At 37.4% G+C, this 20410-nt stretch overlaps 1 protein-coding gene across 1 annotated transcript in view; it reads left to right on the top strand.

The window, feature by feature from the left end:
- The window catches only part of LOC136708148 (piezo-type mechanosensitive ion channel component 2), a 113682-nt gene extending 93272 nt beyond the window's left edge, over positions 1–20410 (top strand). The window contains exons 26-53 of the mRNA XM_066682451.1: positions 1153–1249; positions 1418–1583; positions 2004–2093; positions 3227–3348; positions 3787–3858; positions 4037–4140; positions 4426–4524; positions 5567–5687; positions 6825–6893; positions 7407–7573; positions 8386–8576; positions 9899–10066; positions 10885–11301; positions 11567–11825; positions 12293–12475; positions 13813–14062; positions 14418–14550; positions 14721–14868; positions 15268–15482; positions 15761–15919; positions 16155–16302; positions 16582–16770; positions 16917–17009; positions 17109–17278; positions 17669–17785; positions 17865–17944; positions 18551–18764; positions 19367–20410. Coding sequence (XP_066538548.1) covers positions 1153–1249; positions 1418–1583; positions 2004–2093; positions 3227–3348; positions 3787–3858; positions 4037–4140; positions 4426–4524; positions 5567–5687; positions 6825–6893; positions 7407–7573; positions 8386–8576; positions 9899–10066; positions 10885–11301; positions 11567–11825; positions 12293–12475; positions 13813–14062; positions 14418–14550; positions 14721–14868; positions 15268–15482; positions 15761–15919; positions 16155–16302; positions 16582–16770; positions 16917–17009; positions 17109–17278; positions 17669–17785; positions 17865–17944; positions 18551–18764; positions 19367–19619 — 4494 coding nt within the window. The 3' untranslated portion in view covers positions 19620–20410. The remainder of the gene's footprint in view (positions 1–1152; positions 1250–1417; positions 1584–2003; positions 2094–3226; positions 3349–3786; positions 3859–4036; positions 4141–4425; positions 4525–5566; positions 5688–6824; positions 6894–7406; positions 7574–8385; positions 8577–9898; positions 10067–10884; positions 11302–11566; positions 11826–12292; positions 12476–13812; positions 14063–14417; positions 14551–14720; positions 14869–15267; positions 15483–15760; positions 15920–16154; positions 16303–16581; positions 16771–16916; positions 17010–17108; positions 17279–17668; positions 17786–17864; positions 17945–18550; positions 18765–19366) is intronic.

The raw sequence follows: 20410 nt of genomic DNA, 5'->3' as shown, positions 1-20410 counted from the left end.
GGCTGACACAATTGAATTATGTATATTTAGTAAATAGTTTATACTTCATACATACCTACATTTCTACTCACAACCACAAAACCAATCACTGTATTTTAAACTAACTTATATATTTAACTCTAAAGTAATTTTGATTGGACAAGACATTCCTATAGATTTAAAAGGCATTTGCATAAACTTAAATATTTGTAGACATCTGCTCATTTCTTCTGAAATTAATGGTTATAGGTAAGCTGCTACACACACACACCCACACACCCACACCCATACACACACACACCCATACACACACAATTTTTTGAGGAAGCTTTAGACTATATGTTGGAATATTGCTTTCAATATTTGATTAAATGCAATCACTAGGATATTAGTTAGCTCAGGTATTAATGTTACATGATGGTCCACAATAGAAGTGATGTCTACAAACTTTTGGACATACAGTATAGGCAATAGGTGTTTCTGTTGGCTGCACTTGACTCCTTTGTACAAGTGAAAACAAATGTGCTGCAAATCCTGTTTTTATGACAAATTGGACAATGCCCATTTTCAAAGCCACATCTGGAAGCATTTGAGATCTTATACATCATTTATGTCAGTAAGTTAGCATTAAATGTTGGGAAAAATATTGTGTACTGAACAAAACACTCACATCCATGTTTATGGGTCTAACTGCAATGTTCCCACAGACTGCATTACAATTACATACACATACCCTGTGTTTTGAGAGAACCTAATCTAGACAGTTAAACTGATTGTGGTGTAAAGTCCAGCACCAAGTTTACTTACATCAGAAATAACTTTGTTGGGTTCAGCCTCGAAAAAAAAATTGTTAGAAACAAAAAACAAAGTGAAAGCCCAGAAAAGAAGCCAGAGAGTAAACCAAATCAAAAATAATACCGGATACAATTGTGTACAGTTATGTATTTTTGTTGTAATAATTTTATTGCCATGTAGAAGCAACCCAAATTGTGCCACAAATATAATATTTGATGTGACTAAATGTATATATGTATATTAACCCATTAGGCCCTGAGACTGCCATTTCAGTTCACAAGATACATTCTTAAGTAGTTACTGAATAGCAACACCAAAAACCAAAAAGTAAACCACTTTAATGCTATGTTTATGCTTTACATATTTTTCTCCCTCCAGATAGCTGCCTGTGGATATATTAAAGGCTTGGTGGCCAATCACTGCTGGCTGATTCAGCTCTTCAGTTTGGCATGCACTATTAAAGGCTACTCAAGACGTAAGTTACTTACTGTTGTGTGAAATTAGTTTTTTTTCGGGGGGAAATTCTAGCAGGTATAATAATTAAAAGAACATGTATCATAAGATAAATTTAAGGTATTTCTACCACAGTCTTAATCTCTGATTTGAAATAAGATCCCCTGTCTCAATTTTTTGGGCTGATTAGCGGAGCAGCAGTCTAATAAACAATGTGAACTACCCAGTGATGAGGCAGGGATCATCTGGGACAGCATCTGCTTTGCCTCCCTGCTGCTACAGAGACGTGTCTTCATGAGCTATTACTTCCTGCATGTGGTGGCTGATATCCGCTCATCTCAGGTTCTGGCATCCAGGTATACACACACACACATTACAAGTTGTGTGTCAAAACCTTCAGCAATGAAAATCTAACTAACATTATTAGTAGGGAAATAAGTGGTGTGTTAGTGTGTGATGGACTGGTAGCAGTGGATCAGTTGACTTACCTGGTTATGCCTCATTAATTTCTTTTTTTAACAAAGGGAAGCTAATGCAAGATCTGTGTCTGTGTGTGTGTGTGTGTGTGTGTGTGTGTGTGTGTGTGTGTGTGCGTGCAACTGACCTAGATTTAAAAGTCCAGTTGTTAGACTAGGACTTGGTTTCAACTCATTTTTTAAACGTAGCAATTTCATAATGTGAGCATGCCAGACAGATAAATCTGAACTGTGTTCTGCACGGTCTCTCACCATCTCTCCTCTCTCTTGCTTGTGTGTGTGTGTTTGTGTGTGTGTTAGAGGAGCTGAGTTGTTCCAGGCCACAATTGTGAAGGCAGTGAAAGCAAGAATTGAAGAAGAGAAAAAATCCATGGACCTGCTAAAAAGACAGTGCGTTTGTATTGAATCTTATGCATTGCATTTCACTTTTACTTTGTGTTTGTCTGGTTTTAGTCTTAGCAGATAAGGATAGCTCAGAAAAAATAACCTTCATTTAAAGCCACTTGGTATAAAGTGCTTTAAAACAGTATTTTTCAGTTATATATATATATTTTTTTTTCTTCTTCTTTTTTTGTACAAATGCTTCAAATTGATTGAAGTTTTCAATTAAAATAAAAATTTAATGAAGGAGCCATTATACTGTGGCTCATTACTCAGATAAGACAGCCTCAAGAGTGATATACTGTGTGTGCCACTAATTATGATTATTATGGGCTGTGAAAGTGTTTTAACCCTCTGTGAAGCTGAGGATTACTGCTGTTATTTTGCTAAACTAATATTGATTTACATCACATGTAGATTATATTTACATTAAATGAATCAATAATCTTCATCAAATTTAGATCAAATTGAAATGCATTGCATATTTAAAGGTTTGTAGACAATTGCTCATACAGTACGGAAACTGAGGGTATTAACAGAGAATTTACCCAAAGCCTACATTCCTTTTCTGTAGTTACTGTGTCTACTTCTCAGTGAAGGCTTTCCAATAGATGGAAAATTTCGGTGAGGATTTGACTGCTTTTGAAGAGCTTTTTGCTATCACCAGTGATGAAGAGACTTCAAAGGGTTATATAAATTATCAGAGTTAATTAAGAGTTAATTAAATTAAAGAGTAAATTAAATCATGAATTTGTGCCTTAGTATTAGCTCAGGCTCTTCTCTGGTTGTTGTGTCTGTAGTATTGTTCTGTTGGCATTCTGTTAGAAGTGGCTTTCTGAGTCAGCACAAGAGTGTTTACAGGCCATCTGCAGTATGTTTGTGTGAGACAAAGAGGATCTTTCAGCACCACTGGGCTCTGCCTGCTTTTCTTTTCCTCTTGCTGAAAGATAAAGCACTTATCCACGTGCCTCAACATGAAATGACTTCTCTCAACCTCTCTCCCCCAATTACTCCTACTGTTATTACTGTAATTGTGTCCAAGGGGAGAGACCGTTCAGTTCAACCCAGTGAAACGGGACATAATACAGAGTGTCTCTCTCTCTCTCTCTCTCTCTCTCTCTCTCTCTCTCACACACACACAGAATGGACCGTATTAAGAGCCGGCAGCAGAAGTTTAAGAGGGGAAAGGAGAGGATGTTGAGTTTGGCTCAGGAAAGTGGCGAGGGCCACTCGCTGGCCAAGGAGGAGGAGGATGAGGAGGAAGGTGAGCTGCTATCTGTGGCAGAATAAATCAGTCATGATTTTGGCCGAATAAAATTAGATACGTTATTTGTTTTATTACACTCAGTATATTCACATACGAGGTGTTACTACATGCAAAGCACATTAGTCTTTTTTTACACTGAAAATATTATATAAATATATAAAGAGAGAAACTTTACTTAACTTTTCTTTTTAAAGGACCTAGATTGAACCAGCAGTTGTAGTGTTCTGAGATTTCAGAAAACGCATAAGAGTTTGTAAATTCCACAGGTGCCTGAGGTTAACAGCTGCATTAAATGCATTGCAACCGAATCCAAAACATATGAAATCACATACCAGAGCTTAAAACAAACTCTCTCTCTCTCTCTCTCTCTCTCTCTCTTTGTTGTTTTCAGCATTTCATGAGATCCTGTGTTCTGACCTGAAATTTTCATTGCAGGAAAGGCAAGTAAAGAGACAAATAAAGGCAAAAGGAAGCAGTGGTGGAGGCCCTGGGTTGATCATGCTTCCAGTAAGTGCTTGCAGTTCACTCCACTTCTCTTCTCACTTTTGGCAACCTTAAGAAACTTTGGCAATGAAGGCAAACCTCAAAGTGTCATGGAGAATGCAAACAATGATATTTCTGTATGTGTTTATACAATGTAAGTCAGTGAATCTGTTGGTGTGTTAACTGGAGTCTGTTGTTTCAGTGGTGAGAAGTGGGAATTATTACTTGTTTGAGACAGACAGTGAGGAGGAAGAGGAAGAAGAGGACAAAAAAGAGGAAGAGCCACCTAAGAGATCTGCCTTTCAGGTTAGTCATTTGACCTATTCAGTCCAGTTTTCCTTATTACGTTGGTTTGAGATGTTTTGCTAAGTGAATTTTATCTGTAAACAATCTAAAACCTATTGTTCTAACCTTCATGGCTCTGTAGCACTAGGATCTCATAGTCTTTTTGTTCTCTCTCCATTTAACAATGTTTCTTTATTTGTCAGACCACTAAATGCTAACTTCCTGTGTGGAAGCATGGAGCCACCATAGTAAAGAGTACTCACCGTGTTCTTACTAACCCCGCCCCTACTTTGTCCTCCCTTATAGAGAGCTATCCGAAAGTTTGCCTCTGCTTTGCTGGCTTTACCAAAGTCTGTCATTAGGCTTCCCAAAACTATACTGCAGTATGCAATCAGGGCAGCCAAGGTACTTCCACCAGGCCTAATATATCTTTCCTGTCTCTATACTCTGTACTATTGTACTATGTATGGCATTTCTTTGCTTCTTTGGCCTTTGCCAGTCTCTGTATTCCAATGCACACTGCATTTTCCAGCCACTCCGAGTGTTACTGTCCATACCTGTGAATGTTATTCTCATGGAGTGCTGACTGAGCTCAAATGGCTGATCGTTGAGAAACGTCTCACAATTCCATATGTCTGTCTCCCAGACAACTGTGCAATTGGAGCCATATGGTCAACTTTGTATACGAAGGAAATGCAGTGTACTGTGCATTATTCTTGGGGATGCATGAGAAGCAGTGGGAATTTTCAAGGAGAACTTTTGTTGTCATGGGTTGGGATGTTTGTTGGTGGATGGGCCGGCTGTGTTTTTCTTCAGTGTTAACCACAGTGTTTTTTTTTTTTTAAAGAAAGTAAAGACATGAACATACATGTTAAAAACATACATTGGTTAAAAACACAACCTATATCCATCATCATGTGTTGTGTATATTTTACTATTGACTAAATGCATTTACCTCACAGTCTCTGCTTATGTTTATATGTATTTATTTTTGCTAGGTCAGTTATGAGGTTAGTGGTCAATCAAAAGTGTGCACACACTCATACATTTTCTTTCATTCACACTATTGCACCTCCAGGCCTACTTACAGCATTGTGCAAAAATTAGTGGCAACCAAATATTAATTAACAAATTAATATATTTATAAATGGTAGTGTACATACACACATTTACATCAGCAAAAGTCAAGAAAATATACTTTTGACAGAATTTATCCCATTTCATTTAAAGACATATTTATGAAAATTGATCATATATGAAATAGTTCATATAGGATTACTCCAGATTTTATCAGTGATATCAGAGACTTCTAAGGGTTGGATTAAAAATGAATCAGTGACTAAGGAAATAAGCAATATTGTTTAGTTACTATTAACATCCCTTTCTTGTCCCTTTCACCTGTCCATGTCAGTCTTTGTTAATGTTCTGTAATGCTCTGTCTCTTTAGTTTGTGTATCATGCCTGGATTACTGACTCCAAAACAGCCATGAAGGAGCGCAGCAAAGAGAGACGGCGATTCTGGCAGAGATATACAGAGGGAACCAAAACCAAGAAAGCGCAACGGGAAGGTATGTGAGAAATAAGGTGTATTATTTGGACCAGAGCACGGAGAGAATTTCTGGAATCTCTTGCTCTCCCATATATGTCCATACCTTCCTAGCCATTTGTGACTTTCTGAAGCTCCGTTCCACTCCAAACAGCATGTACTGATCCTGAATGGACATTTTGTGTGTATGTGTGTCTCACTGGAGAACTTCAAACCTGTCCTGATGGCTTCTTGCTGTGCTCTTTAAAAGGAAGCCATGCTGTGTCCAGTCCTGACCGTGGCCAACTGTGCATTAGCACATTTCCTTCCAGGACCAGGCAATCTTACAAGAGTGTGCTGAGAAATGAAGAACGGCATGTTGCATTCGCTATGGTCTATTCATCCCATATGACTGCTGGACAAGGCTCCAGCAGGCTCGCCAGGCAGGCGAAAAATTTAGCACCAGGGCAGCAACTAAACTAATAAACGTTTCAGTAATAAATTTAGTAATTATGCAGCCTATTAACATCATATTTATATACTTGTCTTACATGGACAAAAATACAATTTATTACATTTTAATTATAATTTATTTTTTAATAATAAAACATTATTTTCTTCAGGAAATTAACCTGTGAAATTTGATAAAACATTACTCTAGATCGTCATTTATATGGATGAATGAAATCTGCTTATTAATGTTATTTTTACTACCAAAAACCGCAATATGTAGGAAAGTGGGAAAGTGGTTGTTTATAATTTTTTAGGTATTTTTCTAAATTGCAACTCAAATTAAATCAAAGAACATATTGATAAATTGCTTTGTAGTTCTTGAATAATTCAGTATTGGTTTAGCACAGAATCTCAGATATAGCCAGGCCACTTGGTGTCAATAAAATTACTGATCACCCCTTTAATCATAAACCTACATAAACATTAATAAAGGCTTATTGTTATTAGTCTTGCTTCTCAAAAAATGCTGTTTACTCAGTTTCACTCTTGAAAAGATTTATAACATTGATCTACAGTAATGTGTATTTGAGCACATATTCGGATTGTATAAATGTACTTTATGACTTATTAATGATTGGTGTGAGTTGTGATATGTTAACTGAAATGTGCATTTTATATTATTTTTTCATCAGTTATTAAATATCGCATAATTCTATCATTCTGGCAGCTCATGTAGCCATTGAGGTGGGAGATCAGGAGGAAGACGTGGTTGAAGGGGAAAGATCAGATGGACCAGGTAACATATCCGGATTTTAGTGTAACCTCTCCCTTTATTGTTTTTTTAGTCTTCATATTTGTACATATGCAGTCAATATTTATAACATTTTATATTCTTACATTGATTAGAATAATGCTGAAACATTGATTGAAAGTGCTGTTTTTTAAATAACAAGAAAAGCAGTTTGAATTTTTTAATGCAGTACCAAAGTTTTAAAGGGGAATTTTTTTTTCTAACAATGCACTGGTTTTGTTACAAACACAAAGTGTCATTAATGCAAAGCACAATAGCACCCCATTGTGGAGCAGTCTCAAAAAATGTGACTTAGTGTGGGATGAATTCCTAACCGTGAGTGAGTGAGTGAGTGAGTGAGAAGAAAGATTCATTTCATTTAACTTCATTACTAAATCTAAATATAAAGGCATAAATAATGTAATTAAAAGAGCAATCACAGTAACAAAATCATAGTTAAAATTTGTGATGAAACAGTGGCACTCACTAAACCTGAAACATTGTGTTTTTCTCCTCCAGACAACATCCTCAAGCGTGTGTTTAATATAGTGAAGTTTTCCTGGGTGCTGTTCCTAGCTCTTCTGGACAGTTTCACTACCTGGCTCAACTCGATGTGCCAGGAGCATATTGGCATCTCCACTGTCCTGCGCATCGAGCGCTGCATGCTCACCCAGGAGGTCAAGAAGGTACAAACAGAAGTGAATAGTTGAATAGGTTTTATTTGAGAATAATTTGCCACTGTGATGTCAAAACCTTATATTTCCAAAATGGTAACTTTGCAGGAGAATTTAAATCAGCTGAAACTTTGCAGTGAAACAAGCAACTGGAATTTTAAATTCAGGAAACATGAAAATGCAGCACACATTAATTTGCACTGCTTACATTGATTTTTCTGGTAGATGCTTACAAATCTCCAGAAACTTCCAAATAACCTGTTGAATCTAAATAATTAATTTATAATTCATTTATTACATTGATTTCCACACATACTTCATGTTTTAAAATAACATTCTAACTTTACTGAATGCTTAACTGCAGTTCATTACCCTGTAGTGATATTTGTGCAAAGACAATAAAGTTCATTCGTTCATCTATCCATTGATCGTTAAATGAAAAAAAAAATACAAGTTAAAAGTTTTGTTCCCCAGGTTGAAACAACAAATTACTTGGATGATTCTGTTTTTGTCCAAGACATGAGGGACCATCTCTGATCACCTGTCATAAACAATGAGCACAAACACCACACTAGCAAAGTGTAGAGCATGCTAAATCTTGCTAAAGCTGTCAGCTCCTTTTTTCTTTTTAAGAACTTTAAGCAGTTAAGACTAGTTAAAGATATAAAGAAACACATTTTATATAAGTTAAAGCTATATATATATATATTATATATAACCCTGAAATGAAATAACCGTGACCCTGAAATGGAAAAGCAAAAAAGATGAGATGAGATATATATCTTTAACTGATATAAAATGTGTTTCTTCTCTAATATGTGCAGGGGAATATCCCTTCTCGGGAGAGTATTCACATGTACTATCAGCAGCAGATGTGTAGAGCGGCTTCTTCTGAATGTGTTCTGGATGGTCCAGAGGGGATGCAGTCTCAGTCAACATTCATCCCTCCACTGTCCCCACAGACACAGAGGTTGGACAGCATGGATTCTGTCCCTACTCGAGACATTCTGTCCAGGTACAACACAGCATAATACAGTCTTAAACAAATGAAAGAAAATAGAGCTTTGACAGCCTCTTCTCTGTTGTGATTTGTGAAATCTGTCTTCAGTCACATTTGCGTTTTATAAGATGCTGAAATGAACTGCACATTCTATACAAGACTTTAGCTAATTTTGTATTTCAAATGTGACCAGTTTGCAAACTATGTGTTTATTTAAGATGAAAAAACTTAAAGGTTCATTTTATTTTAACACTAAACTTCAGAATTGTATTTGTCATGTCATGTCATTTTCTGTAGTCCCCACTTTTGCGTTATGCCATTATATCCGTCATAGAACCACTGGGTATCCCTGGGGTGAGAACCAAACCTTACTGCTAGCCTAGCCTCCAATATTAATTGATATAACTAATAAATACATTTTCTTACCTAATCACTTTATATGAATGTGTAAGAGATATAACTCTTATCTAAAATAAATAAATAAAACAGTGGAAATAACTATCACCATTTGCATAAGTGTTTACTTTTGCTCTTTCAAACCAAGGTTGTGTATTGAAACTGATAGCTACATTGCTTTAGCCTTTATCTTGTGAAGAGCCATTTCATCATAGTAATTATGATTTGATGGCAAGAGAGTTACAACTGCAGTAAGAGCTATCTGCTAGCTTACAGTAGTAAGTTAAATAGAAGTTACACTCAAGTCTTCAACCCACAGTCATCAACAGTGTGATTGCATTTACTGTAAATGTATCTGATATTTTTGCACCGGGGACCACCAAGTCACTGTGTACCAGAAAAGGAAATTTATGACAGCATAATTCAAGTTTGTTTAAGTGTTCACTTTCAGCATAACTGAATTAAAGTGAGCTTTTGATTAGGTTTCCAGACTGAGGGGATCCGGTACGTATTCTTTACAGCTTTTCTCTGCTGACAGAGGGCTTTAAGCACATCTCATATTTACTTTAGCTTCAGATTTACCTCCAGGGAAACCGCTCTGCTGTTGTCTCAAAGGGGAAGCAAAGGTTAAGCCTTAAAGTTAACTTGTGTTTTGTACAGAAACCAAATGTATTAGTGCAAGTATGCACCCCATTGGGTTCTTATGACTTCATTACTCCATTTGCTTCCATTACAGCGTCAGGTTTGAACAGTGCTGAGTTTCTACAGCAGTGACCTTGATATGTTTTAAGCAGTGGAACACAATTATTTGTATTATAAGAAAACTGAGGAAAACATCAGAAAATATCATTTCATCAACTAAACAGTTTGGTTGGTTATAAGAAGAAAGTTCATTTATATGAATGTCTGTGTTCAGTTATGTTCCCTGTTTGTGTTTGTAGTGTGTACACTGAGTCCACTCTGCTGTACAGTCCGTCCACCCTAGAGTCCAGCGGGCAGGCTGCTGAATGTGTGCCCAGGACAAGTGAGCGAGCTCGGCCAAAACTCAGCCGCCTGCCAGTTCTGGACCTGTCCTCCTCTGCAGAGAGTGCAGCCAGCACTGCCCTCAGGTACAAACTAACCAGCAGATTCAGATCAAAATCATCGTAATTGATTAAAAGTGCATAAACAACCATTAAGAATTTTACAGTAAATTAGTTTGTATAAAAATGTATAATTTATTTGTATAAAACATCATTTTGTATAAAATGTGTATAACATTATGATTCAGAAATCTCCAGAAATATCTAAATAACCTAAATCTAAAGAATTAATTTCTAATTAATTTATAACATGGATTTCCAATTTTTCTTCATATTTTAAAATAACATTCTAACATCACTGAATGGAAATTCCTCACTCCAGAGAATACAGTGCTTTATGTCCCTCTACCTCACCCTTGTCATGCTTAGGAATTCTAGATCAATTATTTCATTGGTCACCACATTTTTTATCTATCCCATCTTTAACACTTCTATACCATAAAGTCAGTGCTGTCAGTTGGTCAAAATTGCATCTTAAACTTGAGTTGGATATTGCTGCACCCTGGTGGTGTAATGAAACAGTACACCTAACATCATTCACAGGGCAACACACACACACAAGTTCACTCACACACTCACACCTATGGACACTTTTGAGTCACCAATCCATCTACCAGCGTGTGTTTTTGGACCATGGGAGGAAACAGGACACTGTGAGAACACACCAAACTCCTCACAGACAGTCACCTGGAGCGGGACTTGAACCCACAACCTCCAGGTCCCTGGAGCTGTGTGACTCCAACACTACCTGCTGCGCCACTGTGCTGATACCGTGCTGTATCATTCAATACATTTAATTTATATTTTTCAGACTACTTATTATACTTTTCTTTTCCTCATGCTAGTGAAGTCACACAGTGCACAGCACTTTGCTCTCGGCAAGGCACTGGAGACACCATTGAAGAGCCAGATGACCCTCAAGAAAGATCACGACGGCCCTCAGGTGCCCTGTGGCCCCCATTCTCTGCCAGCCGGCACTGCAGCAGTGAGGGACAGATACCAGAGGGAGCAGCAGCAGTGGACTGGGACAGTGCACTGGACGCAGAGCAAGTCTGCTGCTCTCAGCTCAGCAGATTCCCCTCAGAGACAGATATCCCTCCCTCTTACAGCAGAGCCACAGGCCTGGACTCATTGTGTGATTCTATCACTCGCTGTGAGGAGAAAAGGCTCAGGATAAACGCTCCTGACAGAGATGAGAGTCCAGACATCACACTGCCCTCACTGAGCCATGGACTCACAGCCAGCGAACTGCTCAGCAGCAGGTAGAACTTATTAAAGAAAAGGCTTTCAGTAAAAAAAAAATATACCATAGAATAAAATAAAATGCAGAAATTGTAAATGTAATATATATAAATATATTAGCATCTTTGAATTCAATCATTAAACATCAAAAGAAATTATTCTTATAATATAAGGATAATTTCTTTTGTCATTTATTTAGCTTGTAGTAGATGTTTTACTGCAACAACAGACAAAACAGTCATCTGCACGCCATATGCTCTTTTTTAATCAGTGTTTGTATTTCAGGCTGTTTTATGATGAGGAGCTGGACGAGTCTGAACAGTTCTACAGCTCTCAGCCTCAGATTCTTCAGCTGTGCTATGCTCTTTACAACATGCTGGTGGCCCACTCAGAGATGGTGTGCTACCTGGTCATCATCCTAAATCACATGATCTCTGCTTCAGTGGCAACACTGGTGCTGCCAATCCTCATCTTCCTGTGGGCCATGCTGTCTGTTCCCCGGCCCAGCAAGCGCTTCTGGATGACTGCTATAGTCTACACTGAGGTACCTGGTGTTTTACACTTAACAAATCATACCTTTTTTTTTATTTCTGTATTTATTTATAACATGGTAATGCACTTAGGATGATAAACCATGACGGATTAACTGCGGTGTCTTGATCTATAACCAGAGCACAATAGTGTCAACTAAAAGGATTATTGTATTACCACAGTAGCACTGTCTTATTATTAATATTTATTAATTGATGAATTACTTTTGATTATATAGAAGTAGATTTACAAGTAATGTTATGTACATTCTACAAATTCCATTGTTGCTTGGTAGGTTACAAGTAAAAATACTGGTTGAGTATAAAATGCTGCATAATTCATTGCTTTTTGTTTAAGTTTAAAGATAGTGCCACTCTGCAGTATAATGATTATAATTCATGCACAGCTGAGGTTTAAAAATCAATGAAATACTGTACTGGTTATTACATTTACACTGTTGTTTTCTTTTTTTAAACCCAGGTGACAATAGTGATAAAATACTTCTTCCAGTTCGGATTCTTCCCCTTCAATCAGAACATAGAGGTGGATAAGATCAAACCCTTCCACCCTCCAAATATAATAGGAGTGGAGAAGAAAGAGGGATATGTACATTATGACCTTGTTCAACTATTGGCTCTTTTTTTCCATCGCTCTATTCTTAAGGTAGTATTATACACTATGTCATGCTATAATATGAGATACTGTCCCTGGTCTGATGTGATCATAGACCAAAAGCCAAAAGGCACATCCTTGTACTTCAGAATTTCACATCAACAATTTTGACTTTTTTTTATTATTATTATTATTTTACTCCTAGACATTTTGGAGCATTTCCATAGTCTATCTATCAGGAATTTTTCACACGCTGTAAAGTATGGAAGGATTTTTGTGACAATATTCATTCATTCATTCATTGTCTGTAACCTCTTATCCAGTTCAGGGTCGGGGTGGGTCCGGAGCCTACCCAGAATCACTGGGTGCAAGGGAGGAACACACCCTGCAGGGGGGCGCCAGTCCTTCACAGGGTGACACACACCTGTGGACACTTTTTGAGTCTGTGACAATATTATATGATTAAATTAATAAATAAATAATTTATTAAAAGGAGAAGTAATTAAATGTTTCCTTTAATAATTAAAAATTGAAATAAAAGCTTTCTCTGGATCAGAGTTGGGCTGCCCACTGATGATGTATGATGTTGACAGATTTAATTATTTCATAGTGCAAGGCTGCAAGGCATATGAAATAAATATAGAAATAGTTAAATAATTAATTATTTAAAAAATATAAATACAATTAAATAAAAAATATTTAAAATGCACATTTAAATGATCATTAAATAAATCACTTAAAATTGCTTTTATTTCATTTTAACTATTGAAACATTTAATTAATTAATTCTCCTTATAATTAATTATTTCTTTATTCATTTAATTATATAATATTACACAAAAAAACCCTCCATATTATACAGCATCTGAAGTGTTGAAATAAAGTAGAAAATCAATAAACAGAGACAGATGGCTTTATGTTAATATCACATTAATATAATAATTTAACAAATTATTTTATTGATGTTTATTGTTTACTTTTTAAATTGAGATGCAAAAATAATGAATAGACAATGCTATATCTGTTATTTATTTTTCAATATTGGAAAGCCTTTACTAATGTATAAGTGAATAAGGTGGAATAGGTAAAGAAAGTGTTAAAATGGATAGATATTGGCACTAATAAATAAAAAAGTCTCTCAAACTACTACAGTGTATGGTTGGAACTAATGTTTGTATAATAATAATAATAATGTAATATGCACACATCTTTTAGATCTTGTATGTTTTCTCTAAGTACAGTTGGTGGTACTCTTCTACACTGCACTCATTCTATACTACAGCTGTCAATCTGTTATTCTTTGATATAAGATGTGTCAGTGTATTCTCATGTATGTTATTCTAACTGTGTCACTTCTAATATGTCCATGCCCTCGTCTTCTGGTTCAGTGTCATGGTCTATGGGATGAGGATGAGCCCAAGTCAGAAGCTAAAGCTGCAACAATTAATCAAACAGACTCTGACAGCGAAGAAAAATTCAGAGCTCGGCCTGAGAGGAGCTCCTTCACCCGCGAGGCATCAGTGGAGTCCACCCACATCCGCATGCCCAGAAAACACTCAAACACTCAGTCCACTGTGAGAAGACACAGTTCCAGCACAGGATCACACATCTCCCACCGCTCAGCTCGCTCTAGAGGAGGTGAACACTCTCACATGCTGGATATAATATGGTCTGATATGATATAATATGATTATACAGATAAATTGCTGCATTTCAGGTTTTCTGTTCAGTTTTAATGTTTTTAAGGATTATTTTCCAGTAACTACTATAAAAGTACTTGCAGGTTATGAGATGGAAAATAGGGGTCTATGGCCATCCATGAATTCATATTTGTGTTCTTTACTGTAAACAGTGAAGATCTGTATTTATATATTTATAGAAAATAACTATATGAATAACAAAAATTACAAATTAAAAAAATTAATATTTGCTTATCTATGAACTCTTGGAATTAAATGGAATCTTCTTTTGTTTCTGTGTATATGTGTGGCAGGGAGTACAGGTACTAGGTCGAGCATGGGTCGCACAGGAAATGTGTTGGGTGTCCAGCAGAAGAGTCGTAAAGAGCTCATTCTGGAGAAACTACGAGAACAACTCATCAAAGCCAAGAAATTCACTGTCCACACGTAAATTCATATTGAAATTTAATTTCAGCTCTCTTCATTGGTTTATCATATTAGCTCTGTTTTTTTTTTTTGCATTGTACAAACATTAATATGATTATTATATTTTTCTGCATGTATTGAATGAAGGTACAGGGCCTCACTTTGTACTCTGACCTGTGTGTTTTATTCAGAGCTCTGGAGATCTATATTCCAATTCGTCAGTTTTTCTACAACCTGATCCACCCAGAGTACAGTGCAGTAACAGACGTCTATGTGCTCATGTTTCTAGCTGACACTGTCGACTTCATCATCATTGTTTTTGGATTCTGGGCCTTTGGGGTATGTTCTGCACTGCTTTTACTACAAATAAACTAGTTTCTAAGATAAATAATCCAGATTATTTAAACCCAGAGCCTATTAGAAAATGCTATTTGGTGTCTGACCAAGCGAGACCTTTAAACCCAGAAGAGGAAGGACTACATTTCTTTTCGTAGCTCCAGCACGAAGAGTTTTAGACACATGTAACACTGCTATTAGTCTTTACTCATAACGTGATTCACATTGTAAGATGCTTTGGATGTTGTATGGATTTTCAAAAAAGCACATTCTGCAACCACACTGGCATTCTGTTGATAAAATTGCACACCCCTTGTATAGGGTGTCATAATCTAAACACTCAGTTCAAGTGCTTATTGGAAAATGAATTCATCTAAACACGTCTTCAAATTTTCTTCATAGAAACACTCTGCTGCTGCAGACATCACATCCTCTCTGTCTGAGGACCAGGTTCCAGAGGCTTTTCTGGTGATGGTTCTGATCCAGTTTGGTACAATGGTAGTGGACCGAGCACTTTACTTGAGGAAGACTGTTATGGGGAAGGTCATCTTCCAGGTCATCCTGGTGTTTGGCATCCACTTCTGGATGTTCTTCATACTTCCAGGGGTCACTGAGAGGTAGGTATTCTGTTACTAGAAGACTGTGTTATGTTGTACTTGAAACCACAAGTCCCCGTGATCTAGTTACTTATTACACATTTAAACAAATAATGTGTGCAATTATTTGTCATTGTACAATGTCATCTTTGGCAGTGAAGACACAAACACTAGTGCACTAGGGGCTGTGAACACACACCCAGGGCAGCGGGCAACCATCCCCATGCGGTGACAATAACAATCTCCATCAATCTCCAAAAATCTCCATTATGGTTTTAATGGTTGTTTGTTTCCATTAGACGTTTCAGTCAGAACATGGTGGCCCAGCTCTGGTACTTTGTGAAGTGCATCTACTTTGGCTTGTCCGCCTACCAGATCCGCTGCGGCTACCCTACACGTGTGCTGGGCAATTTCCTGACCAAGAGCTATAATTACGTCAACCTTTTCCTCTTTCAAGGGTAAGCTCCATGTACTCATCACAAAAGCCAATAACAATGAGAGAGAACAAGTCCATCAACACATAAAAGAGGGATTTTTGAAAGGAAATTCCATTCATGTATTGTTTCACAACAGGCACAATGACTTATTCTAGACTATGGCATATAATATTCATATTTGGAGTCTGAATTCATCCAGCAAAGATAGATTTTCATACAATGTATTCTCAAATCCCACGTCTGTGTGTGTTTACAGTTTCCGGTTAGTACCGTTCCTGACAGAGTTGCGGGCAGTGATGGACTGGGTGTGGACAGACACAACTCTGAGTCTGTCCAGCTGGATCTGTGTGGAGGACATCTACGCACATATCTTTGTACTCAAGTGCTGGAGGGAATCAGAGAAAGTGAGAAAAAATATTTTATCTTTTTTATCATTCTTTCAAATTGTTTAACATTGTCTGAAATCTCTGTTCTTCTCTTGAGCTGTTTTTTTCTATTATAAGCACCTTTTATCTTGATTTATGACATTTACATTTATTTGACAGATATTTTTATCCAGAGTCATGTTACAGATGTAGAAGTGTGCAGTGTTAGGAGTCTTGCCCTAGAATTCTTATTGTCGAGGCATAGTGTGTTTACCAAAGCAAGCATTTGTGATGCAGTATTTGTGTTTTATTCATCAGAGGTATCCTCAGCCACGTGGACAGAAGAAGAAGAAAGTAGTGAAGTATGGGATGGGTGGTATGATAGTGATGTTGCTCATCTGCATCGTCTGGTTCCCATTGCTCTTCATGTCTCTGGTCAAATCAGTGGCTGGTGTCGTCAACAAACCTCTGGATGTGTCTCTCACTATCACGCTGGGAGGATTCCAGGTACATTTGCACATTAGTTAGATCACATCAGTTTCAGTGGGTCGGTTAGATAGAAATAAGACATGATTGCGAGCATGTTAGCTGACCACTGCATTTTCTAAACCTCAAAGTAACCTTTACTAACCTGTTAACCCTGTGTATTACAGCCTATCTTCACAATGAGTGCTCAGCAGAATCAGCTGAAGGATGTGAATGAAACAGAGTTCTTCAAGTTCAGGGATTCATACAAATATGTCCCAGTACGTTTAAACATTTTAAAAACATCTGTTTAGCACTGTATTTCATAATATCAGTTTTGTAACATGTAATTTAACTAATCCAATTTCTTCCACTTTCAGGGTGCGATGCAGTTCTTAGAGGCGTACACTGCTGAGGATGTGACAGTAGCTGAGTTGGAGGGAAGCTCTAACTCTCTTTGGACAATCAGCCCACCCAGCAGAAAGAACCTGATGGACGTATTGAGCAAAAAGGACCCATTTCCAGTTACAATGTCCTGGACTATCCAGAGGTAATCATAAACACAGCAACAGATTTGAAAAATATATGATTGGCTCATAGTCTAAAAATCTGACTAAGCTTCACCATTGCCATTGTGCCAACCTAGTTCTACAATCCACTCGACTCATGCAATAAAGTTTTTTGCATGCAACCCCTTGCCCATATTCTTCTTTCAGCCATAGGTTTCAGTCTCTCAGTTACGTGTGAACTCCAGTTTGAGTTCTCTACCCTATGTCATGCAATTTTTCTCATAGCACAGCCGTGTTTGAAAGATGTCACCTGGATTCTGTCACATCTGAATCCAAATAAAAAATGATATATATTTGTTTAATAACAATGATCATAAATCATAAACCTCAGTTGTGTTATACTCATATTTTTTTTCCCTTTTGTCTGAAAGGAACCTCAGTCTTGGAGCAAAGGCAGAAGTTGCCATGGACAAACATGTAACATACCTGGACATGAAAACAAAACAGGAGTTAATATATTTGCTGAACGGAACAAGGAACCAGGCTGTGTGAGTAAACAGCAGTGTTAAATTTAACCCGTAACATTTGCCTATACAAAAGCATAATTTTTTTTTGTACTGTTCACAGAGTAATAGAACAAGTCTTCCCCTGCTACATACGAGCGCCCAGCGACTCTAATGCTAAACCTATTGAACAGTTTTATGGAGGTACAGTATGAATTTCAGGTTTATTAACTAACTTTGTGGGTTACAACACATTTCCCACTCATTTTACTAATTGGAACAGATCTGAAATGAGAAGGTGGAGGGCATGCTCTGCTTAAATATGGGAAAAAAATTTATTCTACATATCAATTTGCAAAAAGAGAAAAAATCTATATATTTCAGAATTCATTACATTGGGCAAAAAAGAAAAGAAGCTACTTTTTAGATCCTCATTCATAGCCCTGCGTGTAAATCCAAAAACTGCCCTGGGTAAGGATTAATGAATATGCTTTTTGATCTGAATATGGACGGCGTATGTGTCTGTCTCATATCTCGTGCTAAATTTTGCACTGTGACCCTTTTTTTTGGAGTATTTCAGTTGTAAAGGTTTCATTTTCTACATGTTTGATCTTGATTTATTGTGACAGGACACTCAAAGCCCAGGAAATGCACATCTGAGGGATTGTTTGGCTAACTCAGAAATGCCAGAAAGCATTTCCTTATTCTGTTTTAACTTAGATCTTTTGCTTTGCAACCCTTCAGCAACTTTCCCTGGAGATATCCCTGCTTTTAAAATATTGACCTGTTCACCTGTTTTCATTATTACAGATGATGGTTATAATAACATTCTCTTGGACCTGGAGCGCACCAGTAACGGCAGTGGTGAGATCCAGGAGTGGTGGATTGTGGACCAGCCATCTGAGGAGCAGATCCCAATGAGGTGCGGGGCTAGGAGGGGGCAGAAAAAAGAGGCTGGACTAAGTCTGTATGTCTTCAGTGATAAAGTCAGTCCTCCCAGCCTGGGCTTCCTTGCTGGCTATGGGTAAGTGTTAAAATCATTGTCTACGCATGCTGCACAATGTTACTGCATTCTTAAAACCTGCCACAAATGTTTTGAATGATTATTCTTAGCATTAAACTCTTTTTTTCACCAAAAGCCTGGAAGGGTAAGACACACACAAAAAAAAAAAAACGCTTCCCTGCTGGTCAAAAACTGAGCAACATGTAAAGTGTTAGCCAATTAATCTTTTTTTTTACCCTTTTAGTTCATTTCTGTAGAAAAAAAAAACGAAAAAAATCAAACTTGGATTTGATGGCAAATATCCAAAAAAAGAAAATATTGCTAGAAATATATTTTTCAAATAATTGCGGTTTGATATACAGGCCAAAAAACACTGTGAACACTGTGGAACTTAGACTTAGGAAAACCTTGAGTGTCTTTTTTATTATCTTACCCCTCAGGGCTTCCATAATATTCACCACATCCACCATTATCAATTTTAGACATTGATCAGTGCTGAAATGATTTGGCAGAACAAAGCAAAGAAAAAGTTTTCCAATACTGTTTTTAAGGTATTTTGAAAGTGTTGTTAAACCAGTTCTAGCAATGTGTAACTTTTGTGTCCCCACTCTTCTCCATTGCAGTATAATGGGTCTGTACGCGTCTGTGGTGCTGGTGATAGGCAAGTTTGTACGTGAATTCTTCAGCGGCATCTCACACTCCATTATGTTTGAGGAGCTGCCCTGTGTGGACCGCATCCTTAAACTGTGCACTGACATTTTCCTGGTGAGAGAGACTGGGGAGCTGGAGCTGGAGGAAGACCTATATGCCAAGCTCATCTTCCTCTACCGCTCACCTGAGACCATGATCAAGTGGACTAGAGAAAAGATGAAATGAGCCACAAGTGTTTACAAAGATTAAGAGGAAGGTGGGGAGAAGAAGGTCACACCTGCTGAAGCTGCAGTGCAGAAGAGCATGTCCAGATATTGTTTTTAAACTTGTGAATAGGAAAAAGCCTTCCTACATTGGGTTCAACTGCCTTCTACAAAGCTACATGCAGGAGTAGCTGTTCTACAGTGTATGTGCATTACGTACTAAACTGAACCCATTTGGGTTAAGGAACAGCTGCCAGGGGCTTGAAAAAGAACGAGGCTGATTCAGGGCTCAGCTGTACTCTACTGCCACCTATCGGCAAGAAGGCTGTCAGATGAAATGCATGGGTTGTGCAATATAGTTGCTGGCTGTATAAACACAAGCAGTTAAAGACAAGGACACAAACTGAAAGACACTAGCCACTTTTGATTTCAGACCAAATTATCTTCCTGATTCTGGAAGGGCTTGGGTTCTTCAAAAGATTAAGTGACATTCCATGGGATTATGTTCAATGTTTGCTTAATGTTGTAGACTGTTAAAAGAATTCCTACAACAGTAGCATTCTCAGGAAAAGAATGTCATCTCCTCCAAGCAGTATTTAGAGGTTATTCTTCCACAATGGTTAACAAACAGCAACAGCACAGAGAACTGTGTTCTGCTGTTTCAGGAACGCTCCGCAGAGTTGGATGTAATTGTGATCTGAGCATAAAGCACATTTTTGAAACCTGCAGCACTGGTTGTCTCTGAGTGAAATTAATAACTGTGGTCCTTTCTGCAGTCGTTATTTTAACAAGTAGCAATTTATTGCAACTTTG

The sequence above is a fragment of the Hoplias malabaricus genome, chromosome 10 (assembly GCF_029633855.1).
Source record: "Hoplias malabaricus isolate fHopMal1 chromosome 10, fHopMal1.hap1, whole genome shotgun sequence".
Classification (NCBI taxonomy): Eukaryota; Metazoa; Chordata; class Actinopteri; order Characiformes; family Erythrinidae; genus Hoplias; species Hoplias malabaricus.
Note: the sequence above shows the minus strand (reverse complement) of the source record. Positions and strands in the feature narration are given on the sequence as shown.